The 14,953-nt window shown below is 35.4% G+C and overlaps 1 protein-coding gene across 1 annotated transcript in view; it reads left to right on the forward strand.

Moving 5' to 3' along the window:
• Positions 1–10,912, forward strand: part of LOC149800058 (uncharacterized) — a 107,751-nt gene extending 96,839 nt beyond the window's left edge. Inside the window, exons 7-9 of the mRNA XM_089957180.1 lie at positions 5,131–5,273; positions 9,092–9,218; positions 9,446–10,912. Coding sequence (XP_089813306.1) covers positions 5,131–5,273; positions 9,092–9,218; positions 9,446–9,662 — 487 coding nt within the window. The 3' untranslated portion in view covers positions 9,663–10,912. The remainder of the gene's footprint in view (positions 1–5,130; positions 5,274–9,091; positions 9,219–9,445) is intronic.
• The last annotated feature ends 4,041 nt before the right edge of the window (positions 10,913–14,953 follow it).

The raw sequence follows: 14,953 nt of genomic DNA on the forward strand, positions 1-14,953 counted from the left end.
TTGAGACTATAAATATGGACTTGGGGATTTCCACATTTTGTAGCTATACATATATAGTAGAGTTCACAAACAGGAACGTCACTCAAGCTGAGGCTATAAAAAGATAGTGGGATTTTCCAAAGGAATAACCCACAAGTTGGAGCTATAAATAGATAGTGGGATTTCATAGGAATTTCAGCTGATTGTAGATACATAGGTATTTATCCACGATCGTCACAAAAGTTGATATTGCAAGTAGTTACTAGTTTTATCCATTTTATAGTGTGTGTGTGTGTGTGTGTGTGTGTGTGTGTGTGTGTGTGTGTGTTCGCGTACGTTGTGTAGATCGTATATCTGGTTGTTTTCTTTTTCTTCCTCCCGAGCATGGATAGTATATTTGGGGTTTGTATGCGTTCGCGTACGTTTGTGTGGATAGTTTATTTGGGGTTTGTATTATCTCCCCTCTGTGTTGATAGTATATTTGGGGTTTGTTTTTTCCTCTTCCCTCTGTGTGTGTGTGTGTGTGTATGCGTGTGTGTGCGTGTGTCTGCGCGCGTATGTTGTGTGTGTATGTGTGTGTATTGGTCTCTGTTTGTCCCTATAAAGCTCACTTTATCCCTATCAGATACACTCTACCTACAGTAGCGCGTATTCAGGTCAGCCACTTGCAACACTGTTGCCATTTATCCCCTAGTGTTCAGTACAGTGACGTCACTGACGCTGGAAATTTTGAGACTATAAATATGGACTTGGGTATTTCCACATTTTGTAGCTATACATATATATACTAGAGTTCATAAACAGGAACGTCACTCAAGCTGAGGCTATAGAAAGATAGTGGGATTTCCAAAGGAATAACCCACAAGTTGGAGCTATAAATAGATAGTGGGATTTCATAGGAATTTCAGCTGATTATAGATACATAGGTATTTATCCACGATCGTCACAGAAGTTGATATTGTAAGTAGTTACTAATTTTATCCATTTTAGTCTAAACCATTGTAACTTAATTTTCGGGGATATGTTTATTTTCCTTTAAATTCTGGGACAATTTCGTCATTTTAGCGTTACTTTTAGTCACATCCATTTTGTCGTTGAGCATTTCCTTGATTATAGCTATTTATAGCATCATTACAATTATGCAAATTTTTGAACACCCCAGCAAGATTTCAGGTCTTGGTAATGCTTTATATATAAATCTCACGCTTGTACTAGTGTATGTATGTTTCTGTCTCTGTTGTGTTTGACCCTCTACCATCATTGTCCCTAGACAATCCCACCATGTTCAATTCCCCTTGATGCTAGACAGTCCCACGATTTATTCCTATATTCAATTGCCCTTGACGCTAGACAGTCCCACGATTTTTCTCCATGTTCAATTCCCCTTGACGCTAGACAGTCCCACGATTTATTCCCATGTTAAATTCCCCTTGACGCTAGAGTGTCCCACGATTTTTCTCCATGTTAATTTTCCATTGACGCTAGAGTGTCCCAGGGGTCTCTGTAATGCTAATTCCCATTGACGCTAGGGTATCCCTATTCACTACTACCAGCTGATCTCGCATAATCATCACTGTATCTGGCAAATCTAATAATCGTCGTGGCTAGGTCTATGTTGTCAAAAATTGATTTGATTTCCTTTCCGTCGATGGAGTAGTACGCGCTGTTGAAAAACGGCATGCAGTCGAATCCTACTATGGTATTAGCAGTATCATCGGGACCGCCAGCATCATTCTGTAAAAATTTTCCCTCAGTTTTTAAGAATGCCCAAACTGGAAGAGAAAATCCAGACGTGTCTTGCACCTGTAACTCTACTTTCTGTTGATCAGGCACACAAGGCGGGTATGAGTAATAATATGCATCATACCCACACAATTTATGAAGTAGTACATGGATTTTTGTTTTCTTGGGGTAAATTCTCAACTGTATGTTACATGAGTTGTGAGTGATTGTCTTGTAAGCACCATCGATTTGACAATAGTCACAGACTTTGGTATCAATGGAGGTCTTTACACTTCACCAAAGGAATCATCACATATCCAGCAATTAGTGGCTACTTACAACACACATGTTATTGCAGGTCATAATCATATCAGTGAGTGAATGTATCTGGACACGTGAAAATTGGTCGTGTCCATTCCGATCCTACATTCGTTTATTTCTCCTATGTCTCAAGAATCTTTTCGATTCCTATGACATTTTCAGCGTTGATGGTTCTGGTGTCTTTCTGGTGCAGTATTGTACGAGCATCGCTGAGAAATCCACGGTGAAGTAGTTTTAAATCCATCATTGACATGGTTAAGTGGCATAACCAAATGTGCATTGAAGACAATATGAGTCATTTCCTGATCTGCAGGTATGTAGAATAAATGCCACGGGATTTTCTAATTCACCACCACGCTATGAAATTTAAATTCATGTACTTGTGATCGCTGTGCTCCTACACAAAACTATTCAGCAGCTTCAGTAGCAGATGCAATACGTCAATTATTCCGAAGATGTTTTTTTTTAAAAAAAATCCCGACAATGGGTTTCTTTATTTTCAAACGGACCTAATATTGCAAATATGTCAGTTTTCTTTACGCTTCTTGGCATTCGTATATTAGGATCACGTCCAGAATGTTTCAGTTGTTTTACCATTAATTTATTAGCAATATTTGATGTATGAGCATACGGTTTTGGATTAGCAACCGTTGTATTGGCAACCAGTGGTAAAATAATAACCGGTGGAGCAAGCTGGCCTTGTGTAAATATGTCTCAATAATTCAAGTATGTCAGCTTTTCGCATGCAACGTGTTTGTATTTCATGCTGTTAAGCGATCTGTTTTAACTACTGCACAGTTGGCACGCTTATATAAGGAGAAAGCCTTCTCTAATTAAGATGTCCGTCAATGGTTTGTAATAATTTTTGTATTCTACCAGAATCAGAAACTGCAATTGCTTCAATCCTACCTATTCCTTTGCGTATCTCTGTATCTGTTTCAATTGATGCCTGCGCGCGTAATACTATTCAATTATGGATCCACATGGTCGTGAAAGCTGATTACTTGATTTGAATTCGATGCCACATTAAGACATGAACGATCACCTGGGCCAGCACCTAACACAAACAAATGTGTTATACAATATTCGGAATTACACGTTATGCCGCGGAGTTTACGCTTTCCAGGGCATACACCTTTGCATTCGTTGCGTCCTAATGCCATTGCACTTTAATATATGTAAGGCGTATCTGTTTGGGTGCAAACATGGATTCTCCTGTTTTATCTTGTATTTAGGCCTCCAGTAGTATTTATATAAAACTAGTGGAATCCATTTAGCAGGAACATTAAAATGAAAATCAGCCCTTGTCAAATGATTATTTTGGCCTATTTCATGGTCCTTATTGTAAAATTCTCTCGCAGCACTAGATTAAACGTCTTTCAGAAAGGAATGCGCAAAAAACCTTGAATAATTCATCACTGATTAAAGCGCAAAGGTAAATTTTGTCCATCAACTGTATATACCCAATAATGACAAACGTCTTGTAATTTTTGTCACTATTTTTGGGTTGCTTACGTTCGATAACAGCCGTCTCTGATTTCCTCTTATGCTCCTACTGCTTTGCTTCTGCATTGCCGTATATTATTTTGTAAAACAAACACTGTTGCTTAGTAAGTATAGATGTTATTGTTATATAATACCAAGAAACATATGTTCATTTGATTTGCTGTTAGATATATATTCATCTTTATATCTAGTGTATCATTGATGAAACTCTCCTCGCTCGCTTTAAAGACTACATTCTTTTCATGCACTATATTATATCATTTTTTAAAACTTTTTTTCTGTTGATAAGCTGGGCTATATTGATCCCGCTGTGTTCTAAGATCATTCATAAGTTAATAAAATGATCAGTGTTTTCAGACTATATGTATTAAAACATTCAAGAGGGCCCTCAAAACTCACTTATTTCGACTGCAAGAACAAACTTAAAGACCTAATAATGTTTCCTACCTGAAATATTCTCAGCATGTTTTCTATTTTTTAATGCTTCTCTAATTTCATGGTGTTTGTTTTTGTAATAATATTATTATATGTTTTTTATCTTATAGGTGTTGTCTAATGTTGTAAAGTGCTTAGAACTTCTAAAGATTAGGCGTTATACAAAGTCCTCATTATTATTATTATTATTATTATTATTATTATTATATAACAGCTTTTGAGCTTCTTTGATATATATATATATATATATATATATATATATATATATATATATATATATATATATATATATATATGCTGCGGCAATTCTTTAACACAAAACAAGATCTAGCTGTTTCGAGTATTGTCTGCACCAGTACAAGCTATATAATGTAAATGCACATCAAGTTTGTACTGCTTGAGAATCGCTCAAACCATTGCTGTTGCGCAGTAATAATGCCCTATACACCCTCGAGAATGTGTATGCGTTTGGTATCTTCGTGGATAATAATTCACAGGTTGCAGAACGTGTTTGGCTTGCTTGCTGAAATGGTCACAAGTCATGGCGGATACAGGTTGTAACCTAGAAAAGTAATAATAAGAACAAAACACCTGCAAAATGATATTCTTAGTACATGTAGTATAAACATTTATTTTAAAAAAAATTTTATGTTCTTCTGTTTTAGGAATTGTGTTTAATATAGTAATTACAACGCCTTCTGTAGATTGAAACATTGAAGAAAATGAAGCTTAGCTAGCTGATAAAAGTACATAAGTTGAAATATTTTAAAATAAATCATCCCTTACATGGTAATTAATCGATAATACAAGAAACATTTTTCAAACTTTACTTGACTTTTAGATATTGCCTATTTATTTAATAAAACCGCTTCACATATGAAAATTTCCATTAAAAAAATAGAATATTTCTTGCAACAATTCAAAATGTTAAAAATTCCATGGTGTCTTTCCCACAGCAATTAAAAATAGTAACATTTCTCCACCAACAAACTTGATAATTACAAGTGTCTTCTTGTTTCTGTAGCATTTTCATGCACTGTCTCATAGTTACATTTCCACTGAAAGCCAATCTCTTTTTCTGTTCGTTTTCTGACAAAACATTTAAACTTAGTAAATCTTAATCGGTTTGATATTTAAATTGGTTAATCGTATTTTTCATAATACCAGATCGGGTAAGTCAAACGTTGAGTGCATGTTGAATGGCGTTCACTGTAAAGGCTTTAGTTATCTGATGACCATTCCCCAGATGTTTGGAATCGAGTTGGAACCTGTCAGGTACCTAGTGAAATACGGATGTAAAGACATAAACAGTAAGTTCCTTTTTATCAAGAAATTGTCTCTTAGTAAGAATTCTTTACCGTTTTTACTCTCTTCGTCCATTTATAAAACCTTCAAGGTGGCGCCTTTTTAATCATAATATATCCATCTTTATAGGCTTTCTGTCTGTAGTTTGTGTCATGTTGTAATCTTAGGCATTCAGTAACCATTTTAGCGATGAGTTATGCGAGCGCTTTGTAACAAAAGTACTTTTAGTGAATAGTTCGAAACGAATGCACATGCACGTTCAATTTCAATAACTAAAACATACATGCGTTCTTTTCATGGTGCATGACTTCAAAGAATGTTTTTGAAACAATGCAGTCATTTTGTACTGGGATGTATTTTTGTTAGCAAAAGGTACTTGAAACATCATTTCTGTTTGGTTGTTTTTTAATCATCGAGCAAAGCATAATTTTTCAGGGTTAAAACCATGTGTGTGTGTGTGTGTGTGTGTGTGTGTGTGTGTGTGTGTGTTAAATACCTCAGTTATCATGGTAACCAAAAATTCAAGTATAGATAATAAATCGTTAGTGGAGTAAATCGAACTCTCTTTGAAAATGAAATATGCCGATATCAGAAATATGTCATCAATACATAAATCTGAGTTTCATTCATTCATACATACATACATACATACATACATACATACATACATACATATGCATGCCTGCCTGCATGCATGCATCCCGCCCTCCCTGCCTACCTACCTACTTAGTTACCTATCTACCTACAGACAGAGAGATAGACAGATGCACGCGCGTGCACACACACATAAAGACAGACACGCAGACACGTACCCATCCATCCATCTTTTATCTTTAGGATGAAACAATTAGTTCTCATTTAAATATCTCTTGTATAAAAGAAACCAAGAAAATGGCCTTATCTTAAAGTACAAATGCTCAATCATGAACAAAATTAGCTATTTAATGTTTTTCATTATATAACCATTAAATCGATAATTGTGAATGTTATATAAATAACATAATATAGATGTACGTAACAATGTGTGTATGTATGTAAGTATTCATATGTTTGTATATATGTGTATGTGTGTGTATATATGTAATCATGTGTATATGTATGTTGGTATGTATGTGTGTGTGTTATGCTATATACTTCAGCTTAAGAAATAAGAAGTTTTTTCTCAATGGATATATTGATTTGATGAAGAGCTGCAATGATCTCGTGATATATTCTCAGTAAGTTATCACTTATATCGACACAAAATGACAATCTATTAACCTAGTATCACTTATATAGACACCCAAAGACAATCCATTTCCTAGCATCCCTTATATAGACACCCTAGGACAATCCATTAACCTAGTATCACTTATATAGACACTAAATGACAATCCATTAACCTAGCATCCCTTATATAGACACCCAAGGACAATCCAATAACCTAGTATCACTATATAGACAACCAAGGACAAACTATTAACATAGTATCACTTATATAGACACACAATGACAATCTATTAACATGGTATCACTTATATAGACACACAGGGACAATCCATTAACCTAGTATCACTTATATAGACAACCAAGGACAATATATTAACCTAGTATCACTTATATAGACACCCAAGGACAATCCAGTAACCTAGTATCGCTTATATAAACACCCAAGGATAATCCATTAACCTAGCATCGCTTACATAGACCACCAAAGACAATCTATTAACCTAGTATCACTTATATAGACACCCAAGGAAAATCCATTAAACAACTATCACTTATATAGACACTCAAGGACAATCCATTAACTTAGTATCACTTATATAGACCCCCAAGGACAATCCATTAAACAAGTATCACTTATATAGACAACCAAGGACAATCTATTAGTCTAATATCACATATAGAAACACAATGACAATCCATTAACTTAGTATCACTTATATAGTCACCCAAGGACAATCCATTAAACAAGTATCACTTATATAGACACCCAAGGACAATCCATTAACTTAGTATCACTTTATAGACACCCAAGGAAAATCCATTAAACAACTATCACTTATATAGACACCCAAGGACAATCCATTAACTTAGTATCACTTATATAGTCACCCAAGGACAATCGATTAACCTAGTATCACTTATATATACACACAATGACAATCCATTAACTTTGTATCACTTATATAGACACCCAAGGACAATTCATTAAACAGGTATCACTTATATAGGCACCCAATGACAATCCATTAAACAAATGACACTATTTAAACACACAATGCCAATCAATTAACCTAGTATCACTTATATAGACAACCAAGGACAATTTACTAACCTGGTATCACTTATATAGACACACAATGCCAATCCATTAACCTAGTATCACTTATATAGACACATAATGACAATCTATTAAACAAGTATCACTTATATAGACATCCAAGGACATTCCATTAACCTGGTATCACTTATATAGACACCCAAGGACAATATATTAACCTGGTATCACTATATAGACACCCAAGGACAATCCATTAACCAAGCATCACTGATATAGAGAACCAAAGACAATCCATTAACCAAGTATCACTTATATAGGTAACCAAGGACAATCTTCTAACCTAGTATCACTTATATAGACACACAATGCCAATCCATTAACCTAGTATCAATTATATAGACACCCAAGGACAATACATTGACCTAGTATCACTTATATAGACACACAATGCCAATTTATTAACCTAGTATCACTTATATAGACACCCAAGGACAATCCATTAACCAAGCATCACTGATATAGAGAACCAAAGAAAATCCATTAACCAAGTATCACTTATATAGGTAACCAAGGACAATCTTCTAACCTAGTATCACTTATATAGACACACAATGCCAATCCATTAACCTAGTATCAATTATATAGATACCCAAGGACAATACATTGACCTAGTATCACTTATATAGACAACCAAGGACAATCCATTAACATAATATCACTTATATAGATATCCAAGGACAATCTATTAATCTACTATCACTTATATAGACAACCAAGGACAATATATTAACCTAGTCTCACTTATATAGACACACAAGGCCAATCCATTAGCCTAGTAGCACTTATATAGACACCCAAGGACAATCCATTAAACAAGTATCTCTTATATAGACACCCAAGGACAATCCATTAACCAAGTATCACTTATATAGACAACCAAGGACAATATATTAACCTAGTATCACTTGTATAGACACACAAGGCCAATCCATTAACCTATAATCAATTATATAGACCCCCAAGGACAATCCATTAACTTAGTATCACTCTATAGACACCAAAGCACAATCCATTAACCTAGTATCACTGATATAGACACCCAAGGACAATCCATTAATCTAGTATCACTTATATAGACACCCAAGGACAATCCATTAACCTGGTATCACTTATATAGGCACACAATGACAAACTATTAACCTAGTATCACTTATTAAAATTCTTGACAATTTGCGGATTAGCTTAACCATAATTCTCCTCTTGTCTTTGCCTGCATGGACATTTCATCTCGCGCTATGGCATAATGAACACACAACTGCTGCGTTGTTAGTGTAAATGTTATGGATTATCGCTATGCAAGCTCAACATTTCTAGGTTATCCTTGATTGTTAAAACGTAAAAGGATTCGCCTTTGACGATGGAGAATATATATATTGTGTGTGTATATTTATATATATATATATATATATAGAGAGAGAGAGAGAGAGAGAGAGAGCAATCGATTCTGATTGATTAATTTTGCATGCATATATATATAATGCCTTTTCTCTGCTGCAGCTCTGACTTCAAACAGTTCATGTCTGATTCAACAGTTTCGAACAATTGCCTTCAGGCAATGTTATTTGCAGATGTTATATAGTGTGGGATCAGTTCCTGAGAAGCCATATGAAATCGTGTCATGCGAGTGAGTTTGCCTGTCTGTTACTTTTATTCTATTGTAGTATATTCAGTCTTTGTCACATGAAATTACAGTATAAACTTTATATGATCGCATCATTTATTCTCTTAAAGCCAGCTTGACTCATATGTCTTCAGAAACATATGTTCCTTTCAATTTCTTTATTAACTACATAAAATGATTTCCTGTACAAAATACAGCCGGTTAAATATTATTGTCTGTTCTCATTACAGAATTTTCAAAGGGACTGCTGACTGCATAAATAGCCTCATCCCTATACACTGCGGACAGGAAATCGCTGACTACTTCATCAAATGGTCGCCAGCCGTGTTCCGCTTGGCCGAGGGCTGTGGCTCTTGGAAAGTCTCCTCAGCAAGTTCCATGGAGAAGATCACAACTCTGATGTTGATTCAACTTTCTGTTGCCATGAAATTCCTCCTGAAGAACTGAATATAATGTCTACAGCTTTTTCATGCTTGCCCAACCTTAAAATTTCCTTCGTTTGTTTTACACTGTTAACTAACGTTTGACCTCATTCTTAATTGATGCTCTCTATTTTTATTCTACTCACACAATCACAACCAAACCCATCCTAAATTTCAAGACTACTTTGCTAAATGATGGCTTATGCATTTCTCTGTATTTACTAATCATTTTTCCATTGAATAATTTACTAATTATGGCACTGTACAAGAACCATTTCCTACATTTATCGTTGCAATATTTTAGACATTACTATGTTTTCCCGTTCATTTTCTGATAGGTCTGGTTTAAATTTAAACAAGTATCATAGCATGTAAAACAGGATACTGCAGGTCAAATCCAACTTTCAAACGTTTCCGTAGAAGTTTTCCACTATGCCAACTTGAATTCCTGTGAAGTATTGCTGATTGATGAGGTGGATCAATTCAGCTACCAGAATTTTCACATAGATTAAAGCAAAGAGACTTTTATTTTGAATGAATCAAATAAAAGAACTCTGCCTGAAATTTATAACAATTTTGAAATGTAGCATGAGATTTAGTGTCATCAAATTCAAATTTCAATTTCTCATAGATGGACACAAACTCAAATCTCGACTTCTGTCTCTTGATTCCTGATTTCACAGTTATCTTAGATCTGAGACCGGATTTTCCTGATTTTATACACTGTCCTAAGAACAATTAACTTTGTCTTCAGGGAATTACTTCTGAGAAATAATCCATAACTTGCATCCAATTGTGAACAACATAGATTTAGATTGCAGTGACCTAATCATCTGTTGTATGCTCTAAATCATAAGTAGAACGAAATTCACTGACCGTGATCTTCATGCCCATGATGTGACGGCAGATTTGGGTCAATCATGATATGATCCGAGTGCGTGTTATATGCACTTAGAACCTCTACAAAATGGTTTTGTCCAATTTTGCAGTCTCCATTGTGGTGTTTAAGTATAGGGTAATTTTCTTTTGCGCTGTTCTGTTTTGGTGTTGGTTGGTTTCTTTATTTCTTTCGATCTAGTTTTTTTTTTCTTGTTTGTTGGTGTGCTGTTTTTGGTTTTTCCAGTTGTTTTGTCTCTTTCTCATAATTGTAAGCAGTTTCATGTTTCCTTTCGAAGCGATACCATTTTGAAAAAGTATGTCTACTGTTGATTACAAATTGAATGTCGATGACTTTGTATATATTTTTGACATAGAATAAAATAACAGTTCGATTAACTTGATAGTTGTTTTCCTTTTCCAAAAGCAGTAATGACGAAATTAATACTTTTTATGCTGATTTATACCTTGCTATGTTTTTTAGTAATCCAGCAGTACAGTCTGACTAAAATCTGACCTCCACAGACTGACATCAAGTTAGTTACTTATTTCTTATATACTGAAGTCAATAGAGAGGATCCCTACATAGCCCCAATCGAAACAACAACAGATATTGAGGCACTAAAGGCATTGGCAAAATTTCCCACTTATGCAGATGTCACTAAGGGAGCTATCCTAAGAAAACAAAAATGAAAACTACAGAAAATCCCCAACAATCAAACCCAAGTACCCTCAAAAGCAGCTCAGCTGAACCATATATCAATGGAAGAAATATTGGGTCTCATTGAAGAAGTGTGTCTCAGTTTACTTTTACCAGAGAGAAGATCGGATCGACAGATACCGAATCCTTACCCCACCCCCCCACCCCCCAAGAAATTGAAGGGAAAGGAAAGCAACCACTCAAAGAGAAGAATAAAACCAAAAACACAACAAAGCCATTAGGGAGGAATAATGAAGTAACACCGAACCACAGAGGGAACAAAGGGAACAAAAGCCAGAAAAAGGCTCGAGTCTCAAACAAAACATTAACTCATGGAAAACACCATTTAACAATAACTTTGAGGAAACACAGAAACTAATACCACAGGTAGGAATCCGCCATTTTAATCATAAGTGGAAATCCACGTATTCAGAGTATTAGTGCCACCAGCATAATGTCAGCTCTGACGAAGATACAAGGTATCGAACTAAAAATTATCAGACCCAAATCAAGCTACATCATTAGCTGGTGTAGTACGAGTCGACAAATTAAAACATATATGGAGATAGAATTGAGCCAGTCTCAGTTACAGTAAGCAGACATAACGTAACCACAGAAAGGCGCATTACCACAGACCATAAGAATCAGACGAAAGAAAAATGAGTCATTCAATAATGCAAACCAAACAGGCAAAGTTGACACAAATGCGGACATTCAAGAAAATCCTTAACTTAAAAGGTGTCTACCGGATGATGGACAGCAACCAACTCCAGCAAGATCTTGTTCGCAACGGGGTAAACGCAGCCAAATCTACCGACTACGTAATAATAACATCCAGGAATCAAATGTAGCAATAGTGAAATTTAAAACTATTTCACCTCTACTAGTAAGACTAAGTCCATATGGTTAATCCCATCCCCTGGAAGAGTACAAAGGAATCCCATGCTCTGCAGCGAATGTAAGGGATGGGGATATTTCACAACAAAGGCGGCTTCAAACCAAAATGAAACATATGTGGAGTAAAACATCCAGGAAAATGCAATTATACTGGATAAAATGTTTGTTGAGGCCAACACTATCCAAAGTCTTGGGAATATCCTATAACACGTAGGGAAATGAAAATCGTTTATCTAATGATCACAAATCACATAACGTATAAACAACAAAGGAAACAAAGAAGACGTTACTGCCCAAGGAGGATAAAATCAATTTAGCAAGTATTATTAAGGATCACACAATACCCAATACCCGACCACTTTCAAAATAATAGTTTTAAAGGGTCTACAGGAACGCACAACCGGAGGAAAACAATTCTCTGGAAAGTGTATCCCAATGGATACAACACAAGGAATGAAACCAATAAGAACTCCGTACAAACAGGAGCAACATATATGATACAAGGATGAATCCCAAAAGCGGTAACAACAGAAAAGCTAATTATATAGACGAAAGCAATAGTAACAGGACAAAAAGCAACAGCAAATAGTAACAATACAGGGAGATAGCCTACTTAAGAACAACAATGCAGATCCACAGAGATTATGGGAAACAAAACAGACAAGAAACGGAACCAATCCTGTCCATCATTGGATGCGAAATTGGAAAGTTTCTTCCCGCTAATCAACTTTGCCCTAGACGGTTTAGCAAAGATGATAACAGAAGACAACGTTCCCATCCAACAGACCTGCCGACCATTAAGTCACCAGTTCGATAAGTATATTGTACCGACAAACTAGCGATGTTTGCCCCACCCCACCCCATTTCATTTAAACCCATGTTTAGGAATTTATATGGAACATCGCAAGAAATTTCACATTTGCAGTGAAACTTTTGGGGGCTTGTAACAAATAACCCAGAATTAATCATAACATTTTATAAGAAAATTGAAAAACCCAATATTGTATGCTTACAGGAAACCCATATAACCTCTAACACAAAATTTTTAGCAAAATTCCTAGGTTTTTCAACATTTATCAACAAATACCAGCCCAACTGGGAATGGAAGGGGGAATAGCAATATTCGTTAATGACTTATTGTTTAACGTAGTCGAAGGGAATATCCAATCAGGGATTGATAATCTAGAGAACATGGAATACCAATCATTCAAGGTCATTTTAGGAAATATGGAGATAGAAATTGTTAATGTCTATCACCCAAGTAGTAACAATATCACAACTATGAGCACATATCAATCATTAATTAACAACATAGGATCCAACTTTATTATTTGCGGGGATTGTAATGCACATAGTTACAATTGGAGCGGGACAATCACTGATAAAAAAAATGAAAGATCATTAAAATAATGTGTATTTGAGAACAACTTGGTTATCCTAAATAATGGAGAAATAACAAGACTAAGTCCAGAAAACGAAGCATTATCAGGATTCAGCAACTGACCTTACGATATACGCCCCCAAAATATCAGAAAAGACAAATTAGAAGGTAGATCAGTCCAGCACCTTAGAAAGCTACCATTACTCGATTATTACAACTATAAACTCCAATGGGGCCCCGAGTGGCCGAGTGGTCTAAAGCGCTCACCGTTATGGATCAGTGCCATCTCACCTCTGTCTGCGTGAGTTTGAGTCTCAGGCTCGGCTAATGTGGGTACGTGAGAAAACCTGTCAGTAGCTTCTCGTGGGTTGGTGGTTCTTCCCGGGGTTTTCCAGGGTTCTTCCTCCATTATACTGGCCGCCATGTATAGCCTATCTTGTGCTGAAAAATCGCGTTATACCCTACAACAACAACAACATCAACTCATATAGCCATGATAACATTCAAACCAAATCATCAAAATGGAGATATGATAAAGCCGATTGACAAACCATCTGTAATGAGCTCAGAAAATGACATATGATGAACGAAAACATATATATCTTTAACGATAACATTACTGAAGCCCTGCTCATGGCAGCAACGCATATCATACCGAAAATTGTGGGAAACTACCCAAGCAGCAGTGCGATGGTGGAACGATGTATGTAAGTAAGCAATTATAGGCAAGAAAAAAGCCCTCAATAAGTTTAAACACAGTAAGCTTGCCACGGATTTAACAATCTATTAAAAGAAAAAAGCACACCAAAAAGACCACCTTTGAAGCAAAGATTAAAAATTCAGACTTTTGCTCATTCTTAAACAACAAAAGTAATGCAAAATAGATATGGGAAAAATTAAAACAACTAAAGGAATGCCAATCAACAATATCCAAAATTTCCATGAGGCAAAAACGACCCAAGAAAAAGACAATAAACTAAGAATACACTTTGTAGGAATGAGCTGTAAAAATGACCGTACTACGAAATTTCAGCAACACCGAATAAACATTTAAACTAATTTCACTCACCTATTTATAGACAAATTGGTTCAATTAAATTACCTTAACGATGACTTTATTATCTACGAATGGCATGAAGCCATTAAACCCAAGAAATCAACCGCGCCATGGGACGACTCATTGGGGTACGACATGCACAAAAATATCCCTCCATATACTGAACTGTTGATATTAAAATTTGTCAATGAATATGAAAAAAAAAAGATGAAATCCTTAGCAATTGGAAAAAAGCAATTTTTTATCCCAATATTAAAAACAAGTAAAGATCCAGCAAATCTGAATTATTATAGACCCATATCATTAAGAAACAAGTTATGTAAAGTAAAAGAGATTGTGATTTAGAACAGATTAAAACACCATTTGAATAAAAAAAATCACCTAATATATCCTATTCAAAGTGGC

This window comes from Sinohyriopsis cumingii, chromosome 5 (genome assembly GCF_028554795.1).
Source record: "Sinohyriopsis cumingii isolate HCF-2022 chromosome 5, ASM2855479v2, whole genome shotgun sequence".
In the NCBI taxonomy this organism is placed as follows: domain Eukaryota; kingdom Metazoa; phylum Mollusca; class Bivalvia; order Unionida; family Unionidae; genus Sinohyriopsis; species Sinohyriopsis cumingii.